The sequence below is a fragment of the Cheilinus undulatus genome, linkage group 17 (genome assembly GCF_018320785.1).
Source record: "Cheilinus undulatus linkage group 17, ASM1832078v1, whole genome shotgun sequence".
Lineage (NCBI taxonomy): Eukaryota > Metazoa > Chordata > Actinopteri > Labriformes > Labridae > Cheilinus > Cheilinus undulatus.
This window is the reverse complement of record NC_054881.1, coordinates 21,407,944-21,425,013: the sequence shown is the minus strand read 5'-3', so window position 1 is coordinate 21,425,013 and position 17,070 is coordinate 21,407,944. Positions and strand designations below refer to the sequence as shown.

The 17,070-nt window shown below is 40.5% G+C and overlaps 1 protein-coding gene across 1 annotated transcript; it reads right to left on the bottom strand.

Moving 5' to 3' along the window:
* Positions 1–2,088: 2,088 nt before the first annotated feature.
* Positions 2,089–16,799, bottom strand: rnf208 (ring finger protein 208). The gene is made up of 2 exons (XM_041810232.1): positions 16,078–16,799; positions 2,089–4,210 (listed from the first exon to the last, which is right to left on the bottom strand). The coding sequence occupies exon 2, from the start codon at positions 3,200–3,202 to the stop codon at positions 2,426–2,428; it is 777 nt and encodes a 258-aa protein (XP_041666166.1). The 5' UTR covers positions 3,203–4,210; positions 16,078–16,799; the 3' UTR covers positions 2,089–2,425.
* Positions 16,800–17,070: the final 271 nt, after the last annotated feature.

Below are 17,070 nucleotides of genomic sequence, written 5' to 3'. Positions count from 1 at the left end.
CCCAAATGAATGAATTCCAAAGATTGTCTTGACTGATCTTCCTGTGGTGTGTGATGTGTTAAAAGTGATGTTTCCCTCTCCGACCTGCTCTATCAGCACCTCTCCGAATATCAAACATGTTCAGTGTTTCAGATATGACATCCTGTTGTGTGTGGGGGAACAGCCGAGCAGGCATAAGCAGGGTTGTTAGGGAGAACAGATCCACAGCCAATCAGGTTGCTGACAGATGGAGGAAGCACAACAAACACAGCTATTGTAGTGATAGTGAACATAAAGTATAAAGTGAAATTATTGGCAATTATTTCCAGTAAAATTATTGTCTAAGGCTCAAGACATCATATATTGTTGTGAGCATCCTCTTTGTGCTGCATTGTATCACCTGGGCAAAAGATTAAGATTACCAAGAGCCAAATCCAACAGTAAGAAAAATTATTTAATCACTGAAGCCATTATACAACTTAATTTTGAAAATCATCAAATATAAGGTTGCTTTACTTTTACTATGGATGTCTGAAGATGCCTTTTAAAGATGACTCTGCCTAAAGATGTTCTTTAAAGTATTTTTGGATTTATGCATTTCACTGTTGCGTCTGGGTTTGTGTGGTTGTTTCCCATGTTTTCTTTACTAGCTTCAAGCAAATCTCCCCAGAGGACAAGAAAGTTACAGTTGAAGTTGAGATGGACATCAAACATGGAGGGCCAACTTGTTCATTTGTGGGAACAACACAAATGTGTCTTGTATATACACAAGCTATCAAATTAAAAAGGGAGGGAGCTGGACTGAAAATGCTACTGCACCAGATGTTGCTGATAGCTAAAAGCTAGCCACATTTAGCTTGTTTACTCTAAAGTCAACTCTACCATGCAAGATTTTGAGTTTTGACCGTGGTGACTCTATGTAGTTACTGGTGAATTACTCAGTTCGTGTGTGGGGTGCTGTGTTCGTCACATCGTTCCACACCACAGTCTAACAGGACCTGTGAGTGGGTGTGGCTTCAGCTCATGCCCACGCTGTCCTAGAGTAGATTTTACAGCCTCATTTTTGATGATTTTGAAGCTTAATTCTATAAAATTAGATAAGTTTTCGGGACTGAAAATTGGCCTGATGGTTCATGACACAGTGGCCTATCATAGAACAAACCTAAAATACAGATATTTTATCACTTTATAGGGACTTCAAACTTGTCATTCATTGTCACTATGTGTGGGGTCTCTCACTTTTAAAAAACAGGTGAGATCTCAAAAGTCTTTCAGTGTATATCAGGCTTTAGTGGTTAGCTTGTGCCCAATATGATATAGTGTCGTAGCTATACTTCCAAGAGCAGGCTTAAATCTGACCTGTGTCTCCTTTCCTTCATGTTACTGCCCACTCTCTCTCTCTTCCTGAAATATTGATCTGTATGTAAACAAAATCTGTGTATAGTAACGTCATAGTGTGATACATTTTCAGTGTCATGGTAAACATAGGAAAGCCCTAAAACTGTCCCTGGAATCTTTAAAGTATTAACTTTATATGACCCTCTGTTTAAAACAGATATAAAATTACTTAATACGATTGATGCCTGTTAAGAAAAATTGTGCCAGATTAAGATTGTGTGTTGCCTGATAAAATGATTCAACAAAAATTTTTGATGATACATTTTTCAGTTAATTGACTCATCATATGATACATTATTTCAGATATAGAGCAAATTAGTGGTGCAGGAAATGCCTTAGATTAATGAGATTTTAATGGATTTGGCTTTTTTGACATAAAAAATAATCTTAATTTGACTGTGCTCATTTTAATTGCTAAAAACATTTTTGAATTAACAGATCGTCCCCTAGATATTTGGATCACTACATTAGTATTTACAAAAACATTTATCCCTGTTTTAACTGCCCTTATTCAACTCCTAAGAAAAAAATGATGAATTTTAATGATTAATATGATCGATTACCTCTCCACTTGAAATCTTTAACTACAATTAAAGGATGTATATCTTAGAGCCCTATGATGATGAATAAGAAAAATAATTCTGCAGCCAAATCTTGTCTGCAATGTGACAGATAACAGGCCACAAAGACTTATTTTAATCTTTTATTTAATCTTTATTCACCTAGGTTGGGGGGATTTACCTCCCCTGGCATTCCCATGTAAAGAGATGTCAATGACAAACACGTCCAACCAAACGAGAGAGGGTGAACAGGATTCCAGTCCATACATAAAATACATTTATTTACTATTTATCGAACCATCAGCATCCATTAGTCCCACACAGCATCCATCTGTGCTATTAAATATATAGAGATAACATCTGTGTAAGGATTTATTCACTGTATGTGAGTGTGAGGGAGGTGGGATTGGCAGAAAGGGTTGAGCTTATAGACGAAAGTGTTGGTTGGGGGGGGCAGCGTCGAGTCATGCCTGCAGTGTCCCCCCTGTCTACATGATGCCACAGGAGGACAACGGGTTGGCGATCTGGCAGGTGCAGGCTGACTGGCAGTACTGGCGCACAGTCTGGTAGCAGCTGCGGTCAGCGTCCCCGCCCCACTGCACAGGCCCGTTGGGGTCAGAGGGCAAGCGGCTCAGGATGCTGGTGTTGATGGCCAGAGCAGCCAGGCCATAGTCAGTGAACAGCACCGTCTCGCGCCGACACGTGGGGCAGGAGATGAACTTGTACTTAGGACACGACTCATAGAGGATCTGCAGGCACTCCTCGCACACCGAGTGCAGGCAGGAGAGGATACGCGGACGCTTGCCGGCAAAGTTGTAGGTGTGACCGCAGGTGGGGCAGTCCAGGGGCTCGCAGGGCATGACGGGTCCCGAGGAGGAGGAGGAAGAGGTGGAGGAGGACGTTGAGGAGGAGCGCAGCACGTACTGGTTGACGATGACGTCTTCCATCTTGTAGTGGAACTGGTGGTAGCAGATTTCGTTGGCACTGGTTTTGCGCTGAGCCAGGAAGCTCTGCTCCCTGCGCGTCACGGGGACGGGGGAGGACACAATCGACCTGGGGGTCCCTGTCATCTCCAGAGCCAGGTCACTGCATGCCTGGTTGACGATGATTTCTCCCTCGCCTCCACCATCCCAGGCCACTCTGGGGGGAGGGGCATAGCGTGGCTGGGTGACGGGGACAGGGCACTCTCTGGGGAACTTCTCCGACTGGATGATCTTGACGGTGTCCATGGGGATGGTGACGGGCTGACGCCGGAGGCAGGACATTCGCACAGTTTTTGGAGGTGAAAGAGAGAAAGGCTGTGGCTCAAATCAGCACTGGACAACCCTGCCTGGTTCTGGGCAAGGGGAATAAATTATGCTTTGTTTTTAAAGTCAGCCATTAGAGGGGACATGAGGACGGATGGTTGCCTCCATGTTTCCCTCAGGGTTCCCCCTCTGATGTGTGCGTCTGTTAGCCTGAGTCTTTATGAGGAGAAGACAGATAGAGGAGCTCAGCCAGAGCACCACAACCTGCAGCTCTTACTCTGTCACTGCTGATATGTACAGATGATTCAACAGTCCAGCTTACAGTTTCTGACCAGTGTTGACAACTTAAAGGTAGTTTTTTGTTGTTTACTCACATATGCTGATGATCCTGTGCTGTCTCTGAAGCTTATTTGCAGAAAAGTATATTCATACACCAGAACAGTAATTTAGCACAAAGATTTGTTCTCACTTAGTGATAACACTAATAAATAATCTCATATGCATACAGATGCTCACATAAATACATAACAGTACAAGTTTCTGCTTTCACAGATGGAGGGTGTTGAGTTCAGGCAGTTCGCAAAGGTCCAAGAGGTATTGTCTGAAACGATATCCTGTGGCCTGCCAAGGAAACTCTTGCCTTCTCAGACTAGCCCTTGCATGTGTTTCTTACTTTACTTCCTGTTTTTGGCTGTGGGTGTGTTACACACCAGCTCGACTGTGAGAGTAAAAGAATAACCTCCAGTCCTTCTCTTGGTCCCGTTTGGTCAGGTGACTCTGTGTCTGGGTGGCTTGTTGATAAGAAAAAGGAGGGAGGTGCCCTGTAAGACTCCAGAAAGCTGTTTTTATGACTCCTTCGAGCTCCAATACTCCTGAATTCCTCAAAGGTGGGAGTAAAGATTTTTGATTTGACTTTCAGACGGTCCTCCCGGTAGAGCAAAAGATGTGATAACAGTCTGAAGGATGCCTCTGTGCTTGTCTCCCTTTTTCAGTGACTCATGCTCAGGATTCCTTTGGTCCATGTACCTGTGAAAAACAAAGAAAAGACTCTTATAAATACAGATTATTGCACATTGTAGCTATAATTACTTCAAGTATGTAAACATATTATATGTGGCATGACAGGCTCAACTTCTTACAAATATTGCATATATATTAGGCTTAATATAAGCTATTCAAAAATATGCTTTTGTGACAAGGTGAGAATCACAGCCAATCATTCTGACTTGGCTTTAAAATTCTCTGCTTTGAAGAGTTGTAATTATAGATGTGATGGATTTTGAGATGCATATATATTTATCTGCAAGGAGGTCAGATTCCTTGTAATCCTCAAGTATACTGTATATGTCAATGGAGGCTGCAAAGTTGGCTCATGAAAAACATTTGTCCTATCTTCTTTGGCATACTGGCTTCTGCCGGTGTTTATAGATGAGACGATTAATAGGTTGCTTTATGCGCTAGGCACAAAGAAAATGCCTTTCCTCTGAACTAAATTAGCATGACAAAGTCACAAGACTGTTGATACCAGATGTATTTAGGGCTGGTATCAAAACCACAGCACTCTAAGTCATCTAAGATGAATGCATTTCTGAATGCTACATTTCTGTGAAATTTATGGATTACATGAGCATTTTTTTACAATCCAATTCAATTTATTCTGATCGGAGATTTTAACTTCTCTGTTCACATGGACCCTAAAAGATGCAATCCGATATAAATGCATCATACATTTGATCTGAATAAAACTGGTCTGACATGCGAAATATTGTCCAAGTACTCAAATCTACCAAAATTTGCCACAGAAGAAGAAATTCTTCCTTTCGCCTTTTTTGTAAGACCAATTTGAGGCTCTGGGGGCCTGATTCAAGATTGTCACCAGGGTTGTCCTGATCCCCATTGTATGCATACGATCAGAACCGATATAAGCACTTTCAATTGATCGTAGATCAGCAATTTGATCCGATCAGCCTAGCCGATCATTTACATCAGCTGTTGTAGATGGAGCACTTTTTATGACAGGCAATAAACGCAGCAAGCTGTAGCAACATTAGCATTCTTGTGTTTAAAGTGTCAGCAGTGCCGGAAAAACTTCAAATATGAGAGTGAAAACAGTCTAATGGCCTCTTGCAGCATCTGTAACACGACCGTTTCATGAGCTGGTAGCAGTAGAGCTATGGTGTACCATCGCTGTCAAAAGTCTGTATGCATAACTTTTACACTTTGTATCCGTGTTTGAAAACTTTGTGTGTAAATGAATGCTTTGTGCCCCCCAAAAATATGGTTTTGTATATATGAGTCAGCAAATTCCAAGTGTTTTTATGTGAGTATGAATCTAAAAGCTACGACTTCAAGCAGTCACAAATACAAATCTGATTTCTATGCATGCGAACTCGAGTCTTTGGGTACAAGGTGAAAAGCGTTCAAATGACGTCACCAGGGTCACGGGCAGGTCGTAGGGAGACTAATCGAGCCCTGATTCCGCCGATCGCACATGCCAAATGATGACTGACAACAGGGACGCTGCTGCTGCTGCTGCTAGCTCTGACTCGGCATCACAGGTAAAGTAAATAACGTGATATTTTATTGACATTTTCAGTATTATTTTGATAACATCACTTCATAATAATATAGATTTTTTAAACACATACAAGTTGTAGCATCAGCCCACTAGGTTGCAAGCTAAAGTTTTCTCATATGTAAAACGAGCGGTCAAGCCCTCAGTGTGAAAGCGGGAGGTTCATAACGCTTTTCGCCTCATACCCAAAGACTCGAGTTCGTATGCGTAGAAATCAGATTTGTATTCGTGACTGCTTGAAGTTGTAGCTTTTAGATTCATACTCACATAAAAACACTCGTAATTTGCTGACTCATATATACAAAACCATTTTTTGGGTACAAAGCAATCATTTATGCACAAAGTTTTCAAACACCGATACAAAGAGTCAAAGCTATGCATACAGACTTTTGACATCAATGGTACACTATATAGAGCAGCGGTGAACTCTACAAATTTGAATCGTCCTCTCCAAACTAAACATAAAGTGGAATACGTTGACTTCACTATAGCAACAGGCAGCTTCACCGAAGCAACACACTCTTGACTTTAAGAGGAAAGACAAGTACCCTCGAGAGAGCGATAAAGCCAAAAAGATAACAGAGAAAGTGGTTGAATTCTTCGCTTTGACAACCATCCCATCTCCGTGGTGGAGAATTTGAGTTTTTGTCGTCTTCTTCTTATCGGGACTCAGTATCAGCAGATATTCAGTATCAAAAAATTGTATCAGAGGCCAAAAATGCTGATCGGGACAACCCTAATTGTCACTAATGATTATTTGTCCAAATAATCCTCAAGTGCATTTATTTTACATCCTGACTGAGTCAGAGCTCAGCAAAAGGTAACTGTTAATATCAAACATGTCTGATATTATTGATTCCAGGTCAGGTTGCCTAAAACAGTATACCCACAAGAGCCAAGGAAAGACCGGGTACCATCACCAACCATACTTTTACAGCTCACAAACATAAATACAACAACACCTTCTTTTTAGCACAGAATTCACCAACATTCTTTAACAAATATTTTGTTTTTCACTGCAGAAAAACGTCCGCCAGGACAGCCAGCTGCAGATGTTGATTATCTTTCATGCTGTTTTAGTTGTTTTTTTGGAGTCATGTTTGATCCTGTGATTTTCTGTGAGATATCGAGACAATGTGACAACAAGCAGAAGGTGTATGGTCTTGTGGTCGGGCTGAATAATCTAATGTGTGCATTCAGAGGACTGTAATGTAAAATCTGCATAAACTGTCGACATGTCTGTGGTCACCCATGTTTTCAAAATCAGTTTAGATTTGAAGGGTGTGGCTGGACTTAGTGATGGTGTCCTCTAGGTGAATTCTAGTGAGAGGTATATGTAATATCCTGCCTCCATCCTGTATGCAAACAGATACACAAAAGTGCAGCTCTGAAAACCTATGAAGTCTTATTTATGTACAAGCGTATAAAACATAAAAAACGCACACTTCAACAATGCTGTTGAAAGTATTTGAGAAAATATTAGTCATCTTAGTCTGGGAACCTCTGCTCATATTCAACTATTCATTAAACTTATATTCTAAAATAAGGGCTGAAGAATAAATCTAAATGTTATTGTAATTGCAGCATGGCCTTCTGCAATTTCAATGTGACATTTGTGTCAAAGGTCCATCTCAAGAACCATTTTTATTTACATTTTTTACAGCAGAGATTTTCTAGCACACATTTCATACAAATGTGGGAATAAACTCTCTGTGCCAAAATTGCAAAAAAAACAAAAACAAAAACAAAAAAACCCATCAGTCATGTTTATTCCCCTCTCAATCACAATTAATAAGTTTATCAATTTAAAAGAGAGTAATGAAAGTTTTCATTATTCTTTAAAACCACAAATCATATTGATAAGTCAAAATAATTACAATATTTTTCAAAATCATCAGGCCCATTTAAACATGTTTAATTTCACAAATTTACAACCGCTCTAATGTTGTGTATGAGTCCATTAAATATCAATTAAACATACGTTTGCCGATCTTTGTGGGTGTTCTGAGAAGATGATACAACTGTTACTCACACTGAAAGACCCTCTGTAAATCTCTCTTAGTCTAGTGTTTTGGTAAATAGTGCAGTAAACAGCAACTTTGGCTAAATGTAACAGGAAAATATTTTAAAACCAAAGCGTGCAGCGATGTCCGGTTGGAGCAGGTGATTGTGACACATGTGGCGTGCTGCTCTTGTCATGTTTCCTGCTTCCTGTAAGCTCTCTGTCATTTGTCAATTGCGTCAGTTAGACTCAAACATGCGTGGGAACAGGTTTCAAACTACATGAAGTGGTTTGTGGCGTACTGTGTTTGTGTGGGCTTATAAAAAAAGACAAGTGCAAGGCTGAGAAACATTCAGTTTGGTCAGAACAATGGCTGCCAAAGAGCAGAGGAGGGAGGATGACACATCTTTCATTCTGTGCATGGCTGTCAACAGTGATGATTCACTGGAGGAAGAAAAAAAATGAGCAGAGGAGGTGACCTACATGGCGACGGAGAGAGAGAGAGAGAGAGAGAGAGAGAGAGAGAGAGAAAAGATAGAAAGAGAAGACTGGAAGAGTGGCGCTGGCCCTGGTTTCTATTTATGGTTTGTTTATCTATGCACGTCTCAGTGGTTTCCTGCCCCCCAACCCCAGCTGAAGATTCACACCGAATGAGAGAGCTGTACCTAACAGGCGGAAGTGCTTTAGCCCATTACTATCACGTGATGCACCGAGCCATATTAGGCAGGCAGGCAGACAGACGTTTGTTGCTTCTTCTTTATCCCCTCTGATGAATCTGTTGACATGTTAGTTCACGGCACACTCAAACACACAGAGCTGTTAGCTAGATTCACTCACAATCTCACCAAATGTGTTCCTCTGGCAGAGCAGCGCTGCAACAAAAATAGCCTCTTTCTCATCCTCTTGCTAACACAGTATGCTCTCACACACCTTTGATAAAGCTTGGCATTTGCAACAAAAATATCATGTTATTTTTTTATCCAAATGCCTCAATCATTACATAATAATAGGGTAGGGCTTGTTTACTTATAAAGACTCGGATCCAATTTATCAGCATGTATGATCAGGATATATTTTTTTATTTTAAATCATCACACACACTGTATTATTTTAATAACTATTTTCCTTTTGGATTTGAAAAAAATCATCCAAGAAATTTGACACAAAACACAGGAATATTTAGGATGTTAGGAAATGAAATACATCAGGGATCGTGGTGATAATACTGGCAGATATGAAAATTTCTGCCGATATTCACAACTGATATTTTGGCTATAAAAATCTGCTCATATCAGCTGCTGGTTTAGCTCAGTGGGTAGAGCAGGTGCCCATATACAGAAGTTCCCAACACACTGGTTGTAGGATTGATTCCTGGTCTCCTGGTCTGTTTGATGTATGTCTTCCCGTGCCCTTTGTCCCCAAAAGTCCTGACTAAACAAAGGGAAAAGCCCCACCCAAAAAAATCTTTAAAAATATGCCCCTTATACTCAGTATCAATATCGGTATCTGCAAAAAATAATGGAGAAATTATCGGCACATTGGATATTGGTAGAAATCTCATGTCAGCATCTCTAAAATACACCACAGTAGCCATGGTCTATTACAAGTAAGCAAAACAAAACACAAATGAGATACAGCAGAACAGCAGACTGCAGCAGCAGCCATATTACAGCAGCCATCGTGACAAGAAATGGACTGTTACAACTTTAATAATTAAGCAATTTAGTGCTCATATTCAAGTCTATAAACTTTTACAGGCTCAGCATTTTAAGATTAAAAAGAAAACAAGGTTTGTCTTGCTAGTCTGTAAATAAGATTGGCCGACAGGATACCAATCATACTTTGTGTTTTGATAAGCTGCCTGTTTAGTTAGTCCATCTATTTAGCTTTATAGTGAACTGAGGGCTCATAAAAATGGGCAGTATTATCTGATTAAAGGAGTACAAAAATCATCCTTATTCAGTCAACAAGATGCTTTGACTTACTTTGTTCAACAGAGCAGTGCAAAAACCTCCTAGGAAGCAAAGCAACCCTAATGCCACTCATTATACAATATGATGATTCATTAACTGTTAGTTTATGTGAATAAGTCATCACTATTATCTATTCAAATGGTTAACAATGCTAACAGTCTCACAATTAAAAGGCAAAAGATTATCCCAAATGCATTACACAAGCACTGCAATCATTCATACTATTAAGAAAACAAATTTATCCTCCGAACAACTGCATTGTAACTGTATTTATGAACATTTCTCACCAGTCCAAAATGTTATTTTCTTAAAGTTAAACTCTATGGGAGTTAATTTGTCTTCAGCAAATTTTCATTTTACCAATCTAAACATCGTAATGTATTGCAATGTCACCTTGTTTGGTTAGCTAACTAGCAGCATAGAATTCTAGGCCTACCACTTCTCGCTAATGAGACTCACAGTGAAGTTTCAGGGCTTTTACAAGGGCTGCTTTGTGTGGTGGAGGATGACTGACACACAGGAGCAGTAGATGATTTGACATATTTTTGCGGATGTGCTTAATACTTATTGGCTGGCATTTCTATTAGCCTGTACAATTACAAAACACTGCACATTTAGTGTTTCTCCCAGGCATAAGCAGCAGAGTATTAACCACAGGTGACTATACCACCTATCACATATTTTGATTAAAAAATGTCTAATTATGATAGGTTTCTAGTCAACTGAAAAATCTCTAACAGAAATGCATCTTTTTTTGTGCTGATATCAGAGACAAAACAGTGTTTTGTATCCTTATTAGTTTAGCAGGTACCATGAATGACAAGACATACATATATACGTGTGTCAGCTGATAAGTTTCTTAATCATGTTTGGGTGATTTCAAACCAAGTTGTATTCGCATGGGATTATTATTACCTGTGGACATCTGGTAATTTGTGAATTACCCCCTAATGTCAGTATTTGGTGTGATGCATTCGCACAGGATAAGCGAAGTCTGTAATGTACTGTAGGAGACCAGTAATGTATAGAAATTTCTGAAGGAAAATATAAGGGTGCTGTATGAGTGCAGCACTGAAAATGCACAGCAAATTTAATTTCTAAAATAAATACATTAAAATGCAATGTTGTGCACATTGCATTCTGCAGGTGACGTTCCCTTCATGTGTCCTATACAAACTGATAACCAGAGTTTCCAATAGACAATATGCGCTTAAGCTTTTTCAACTATTTATACAAAATTGTTTTAGATCTGTGGAAAGCTACCCATGACTAAGAAACTAGTGAAATATCTCCTCTAACTGTCCCATTATGCATTGAGGTTGCGTAGGTCACCTTTGTGTATCTGCAGCTAATCAGACCAAGGTTGTTATAGTTAACTAAAACTAACTAAATAACTAAAACTAAAATTCAAAAATCTTTTTAGTTGACTGAAACTAAATAAAAACTAAGCTTTACCAAAAAAAAAAAAAAAAAAACGAAAACTAACTAAAACTGTACAGTGTGCTTACAGTTGGTAGTGGTAGTTTTATGTCTGTAGCTGTATTCAAACATCATCATTAAGTAAATAAAATGATAAGTGAAGAGTAGCCTGTTTGAATACGTTTTTAAAAATGTATGACCCTTACTCAACCCTGAAATCTATCTGTAAAAAACTAAAACTTGCACTAAAACTAATAAAAACTAAACTGAAATGTAGCATTTTAGCAAAATAAAAACTAAACTAACAAAACAGCGGTCAAAGCTAATTAAAACTAAACTGAAATCAAACACAGAAAGTAAAAATGAAATAAAAATAAAAACTTATGAAAATCCAAAACTATTATAACCTTAAATCAGACAGAGGAAGGAAGAGAAAGTCAAGCATCCCCATCCTATTAATATACAAGAAAGGGAGACGTTTAACATTAAATATGAACCTCTGCTGTTACTTTAACAGTTTTATGATGTTGATGATGTTGATGCTTTTCTTCCTCTATAAATTTGGGATCGTTATGCATCCACACTGATAATGGATCAGGCACTTGCTTTACCTCTCCTCAGACCTGTGAGGGATATCATGTACTACTTCGATTGCATAATGCGTTATGACCTTTGTGCAATCTAAGGACAAATCCCCACATTTACTGTATGTTTCACTGTCCTTGTGCTGATCAGCTGTTGCTGCCTTACCACTGAATGCTGAGCGACACATTTCAAATCATAAATTGTGTTATGCATGAAAAGTAGGGCTAAATAAGAATGATTTAAGATCAGGCACTTGCAAAGAGAAACTGTAGGAAGCAGAGCAGAAGCGCTGTGTATGAAGGGAGCAGCAGTGTGCACACACACATTTGGACAGCAGAGTTTAAATGAGTAAGTTAAGTCAAAGCCGGAGCATCTCTAACAGAAATGCATCTTCTCCTCAAAAGGGAGCAGGAGAAGCTGTACAAAACATATAACTACCTAAAATAAAATAAATAAATTACAGAGATTCTGATTCACATGGGATAAGTATTACCTGTGGACCTCTGTGTGCGCTAAAATATGGTAGGTAATTTGCCCTAGAATTTTTACTCCCCAAATTATAGACATGGTTGATTCGCACAGGATTAAAAACACAGACTGCATGATTATTACTAATTACCAGAGGTCCCTAGGTAATACTAGTGCCATCTGAACAGGACATTAGAGACTGAGTACATTTGATCCAAAAGTCCTTTTTTTTTGTTGTTTGTTTTTTTTTAAGCCACAGGCCAGACTTGAACTCAGGCCACCCACGTACAGTACATATAGGGTGCGACCTAACAGCTTGTCCATTTGTGCTCCAAAAATCTGGCTCATTTGAACAGCGTGAATACAAATGTATAGTACTAAGGCACCATGCCCAAATCCACTTCAGCAGGTGGTCTACGGCACAAGACCATTCATGTGGACTTGGGCACAGCATACAGGAGATGTACAACTGTGCCCGAGGTACACAGGACTCTTTAGCAAGTAGACTTGGCAATTCTAAGCGTCTCCTATCTTCTGTAAAGGCTCTTCAAAACCCATTGTATTCATGCAGCATGATTACCATTATTACTATGAACACTATTTTATCTTCTGAGTTTGGTGATAGTTGGCATCTAGAAAATAGTCTGCAGGATGGACTTCATTGTGTGCATGGAGCATAAATAAAGGGACACAAGTGATTGTTATGGACAATTCCTCTTATTTCTGTCAGATTTGCAAACCAACTACACGCATACTTCCACCTACAGTATTGGACAAATTACATATACTACGGCATGGAATCATATAGACCAGAGAGGAGAAGGGGAGAAATTGTGCTTGGGCATCATATGAAACAACTGTGGCTAAAACGGTGGGATAATAAACATAAGCTTCAGTTTGTACCTTTTGCAGTAGCTTGACACCCGATGCTTTCATTTGTAATCAAGAAATAACTGAATTTGTTTGTGGTTACAGTAGATTTTGAATTCTGATCAAGACATACAACTACTACTACCAGTAATAAAACTATTTCAAATGTTCAGCTACTGAGGATTTAAAGAAAACAACAAATATGTTTGAGATTATTGTGAAAACAGTCTCACCATTACATTATCTGCAGAGTTCAAACAAATTTAAGGAACCTTAAAAGTGTCGAAACAAAACATAAACCAGCTCATACATGCCAGTCAGTTTTTGGGTCAGCCTAAATGGTCTGTTAATATTTGTACTGTTAATACTTAAAAAACTAGGTCCCGCTCACACAGATAAAAGTCAGGAGACTTTTTGTGGACTCAAACACCTCCAGAAAATATTTCTGCCTTCTTGTGGTGAAGTTGATAAAGTAGCCAGAGAAGCTTTTGAGATTAGGGAAGACGAAGCAGCTAAAATTACCCTCTAATTTGGTGACAGGACTATGAAAAGGGCTGATAAGTGATGCAGGCAGCCTGCTGACGGGCCAGCTTTGGCGCAGCCTCCTCCTAACTGATGAAGCCCTCCCCAGTTATGTAAGAAGCTCATCTCCGACCCAGCCACCACATTAACACAGTGCTGCAGCTCTCGCACAGTCCTGACATTGTGCATGTGCGTATACATAACTCTGGATCTTCTCCCTGCAGAGGAATTATAACACTAATGAAATCATGGCAGGCATTTGACCTCGTCATCACAAGCAAAAGGAGGAAGAGGAGAGCTGACCACAAGGATGTCAGAGGAGTCTATCTCAGCAGCAAATTCCTCATTCCATTAAATACACACATATCCTGGTCAAAGTCACACAACCATCTAGAACATTCTTACCCTTGGACGACTCCCCATCACGTACCCGGCACCACCCTGGCATTCCAGCGAACGCACAAACAAGAAGACAGGAGCCTAAAAGGAGTATTTTTAAATGTGTATGCTCTCTATCATTCTAGATTGATTTCTGACGGACCCACACCTGAAGAGATATGCAACATTTCTACCCTTTCACACTCCCACAATGTTCCTCTGCCTTTTCACTCATAGTTTCAGGACCTCATGATCACGCTGGATTGATTCCACCTGTTCAGATCGAAGAGCAGGAAGGGCACCATGTTCTGAATGAGTCATAAAACCCCGCATCAGTCTGTCTCCCTGCTCCGCCTGTCTATCTCCTTTCTCTCAATGGAAACCTGTCTCTCTTTCTCTCTCTCGCTGTATCTATCTCTCCATCGATGCTAGCATTCCGTCAGCCTGCACAGAACACACGGTCCGGTCTTTGTGCCCTTATACCACATACCAACAGTATGTCAGGTATGCCAGCTATGTTGAGATGTGTATCCACATTCATGCCTCGGCTGGTAAAAAGCATCGCCTCATCTCTCCTCGGACCTGTGAGGGATATTAGGCTGTATTTTGATTGCATAACACATTATGACCTTTGCGTGATCTGAGGACAAATCCCCAGATTTACTGTATGTTTCGCTGACTGCAGCTTCTCTCAGGATAGCGATTTAGAGAAATAATGACAATGATTCAAAAACAGGAGGATTAGTATCTGGTGCATGTTGTACACCATGAAATCATATATGCTGATAAGGGGTGCTGCGCTGTTATGCTTTATAAATGTTTGTTACAGCCTTGATTTCAAACTTCACATGCAGAAATGACTGTACGTTTTTTTTTCCATCTTTTTTTGTTTACATATGTAAAACAAGCCATGTTTTCATCAGGCTAACAGATATAAACACATATGTATGAGCTCTCACTTTTACATATACAACCAGGCCATCAATCTGTTATTGCATGCAGTTATTACATAGACATGTGTCTCATGTTTGTGTTAATGCATAAGTAGAAAGTGCTCAGTATGTATGTGAAAAGGTCTTGTTTTTAATAATTCAGCCTGCTGTCATTCATGGCACACATCGGCCATTTTGCCTCGCAATTCATTACAGGCAAGTGCTCTTTGTTCTCAACCGTGTAGCTCTCACAGCAACATGGCAGAGCTGCTCGCATGCAGGCAGGAAAATAAAAGCAATAACCATCACTGCCCTGCCTGACAGAGACCTCATGGATAATTTAAGAGGGACAGGTTCATCAAATACCCAGCTCTTTAGTAAATACCATGGTTTGATTGATGAAAGGGATTGATTTGTCCTTTAAAGAAAGGCTGCTGGTTGTTTTCAGCACTTTTTCTGGTGGTTAATGTTGTTCGATCTGAGATTCAAGAGGTGACACCGTCCGTGGGACAGAGGGTGAGGTGGCCAAAATATTTGGACCGTATGAGATGGAGCAGCTTTTGATGAGGGAGGGGTGAGGAGCAGTTATGCAATCGCAGCATGGTGTACCCAGCACTCTCACTGCAGCGCCGATGTATGGCCAATATGGAGATGCCTTAGCGCTGCTGACAGCTACAGAACAGGCAGTTCCTGCCCTGTCCCTATCAACCCGACCCCTCCTCCTTCCTCACTGTCTGTCTGTGCAGGAGTCTATGAAATGTCATAACCGCTGGAGACATGACACCCTGAAGATACCATCTACATCCAAACTTGCACATCATCACAGTCTATTCACAGGTTCTGACCAGACAGTGGTCAATGCAGATAAGCAGCTGTGAAGGTGTTTCACATAAATGAATTTATATGTGTCCTTATTCATTCATCCATGTGTTTGTATCTGCAAAATGGACGGCCATGATGCAACAGCAGTGTAAACCCCAGCTAAACGTAACAAAGCAAAAAACCTCCGTCTTTTTCTTCTGCTTGCTCAAACAGTACAACAAAGAACAAAACAGCTCAAAGGAACCAAAGTAAGAAGATAAGAATCATTCAGGTAGAAAATATGAACATTAAAAAACATCTTTTAAATCATCTGTATAAATTGAATGCAAAGCTAGTCTCATCCTCACCTGTCTGCCAACGCACTCGTCTCATTCCAGATCTTTCTCTCCTCCTCGCTTCTGTTCCAGTTGTTGCTGTCAGTGTTGCTGATGCCACTCAGTCTCTTTGTTCCAGAGGTATCTCACCACAGGGAGGATGCTCTCTCCTGTCCATTCGATTCTAGCAGGATGAACGGCATGCAGCGGCGACTGGAAGGAAACATGGAGGAGATGTAAGATGGAGGAGGCTGTTGTAAGGTGGATGCGTCATGTCTTGGGCTGCTTCTGTTGCATCCTCCGTTTCTCTCTCCTCTCCGGGTACCTCTGCCCTTCACTCTCCTACTCCTGCTCCTTCTCTGAGCAGTGGATGAGTGTCTCCCTCTGGTCTCGCTCTCTCCATCACTCAGATTATTTCACACAGCGGTCTGAGTTTATATGCTGTCTCTCTACGTGTTTGTCCCCTTCTGTCTTTCCTTGTCTTCAGGTAGAGCCTCTCGTCTCTTTCTGTTATCTCTCCTCTTGTCTCAGCTTCTCATCATCACTCCTCTTTCTCCTTCTCCGCCTGTTCCAGTCAGTGCACCTCACAGTCACACATGCGCAGTGTTTTCACACATACATGCACACTCACACTCACTCTCCCTCTCTGTCTCTGTGCCTCTGGCTCCCTCCTTATGCATGTAGCTTGTTTTGTCTGCCCACCCCTCCTCCCTCTTTCTCTCTCTCTTTTCCTTTCTCTCTCTCTCTTGCTCTCTTTTCTCACACACTCTCCCTCTCTTTATCTCTCTCTTTTGCTGCTCTCTCTCGCTGCAGCACACACTGCAGTGCCTCTGCAGGCAGGATCACGTTTTCTAGTTGCCAGAGAAAATATTTCAGCCAATGAGGAACAGTGAAAATGCAAACCACCCCACCCCCTTCCAATCTTAACACACATATGCACACAGGCACATATACACTCAAGCATGCACATTTATAATCAAACACCAGCTCCCACAGCCGTCTGGGATATGAAAGCTTTGCACCGAG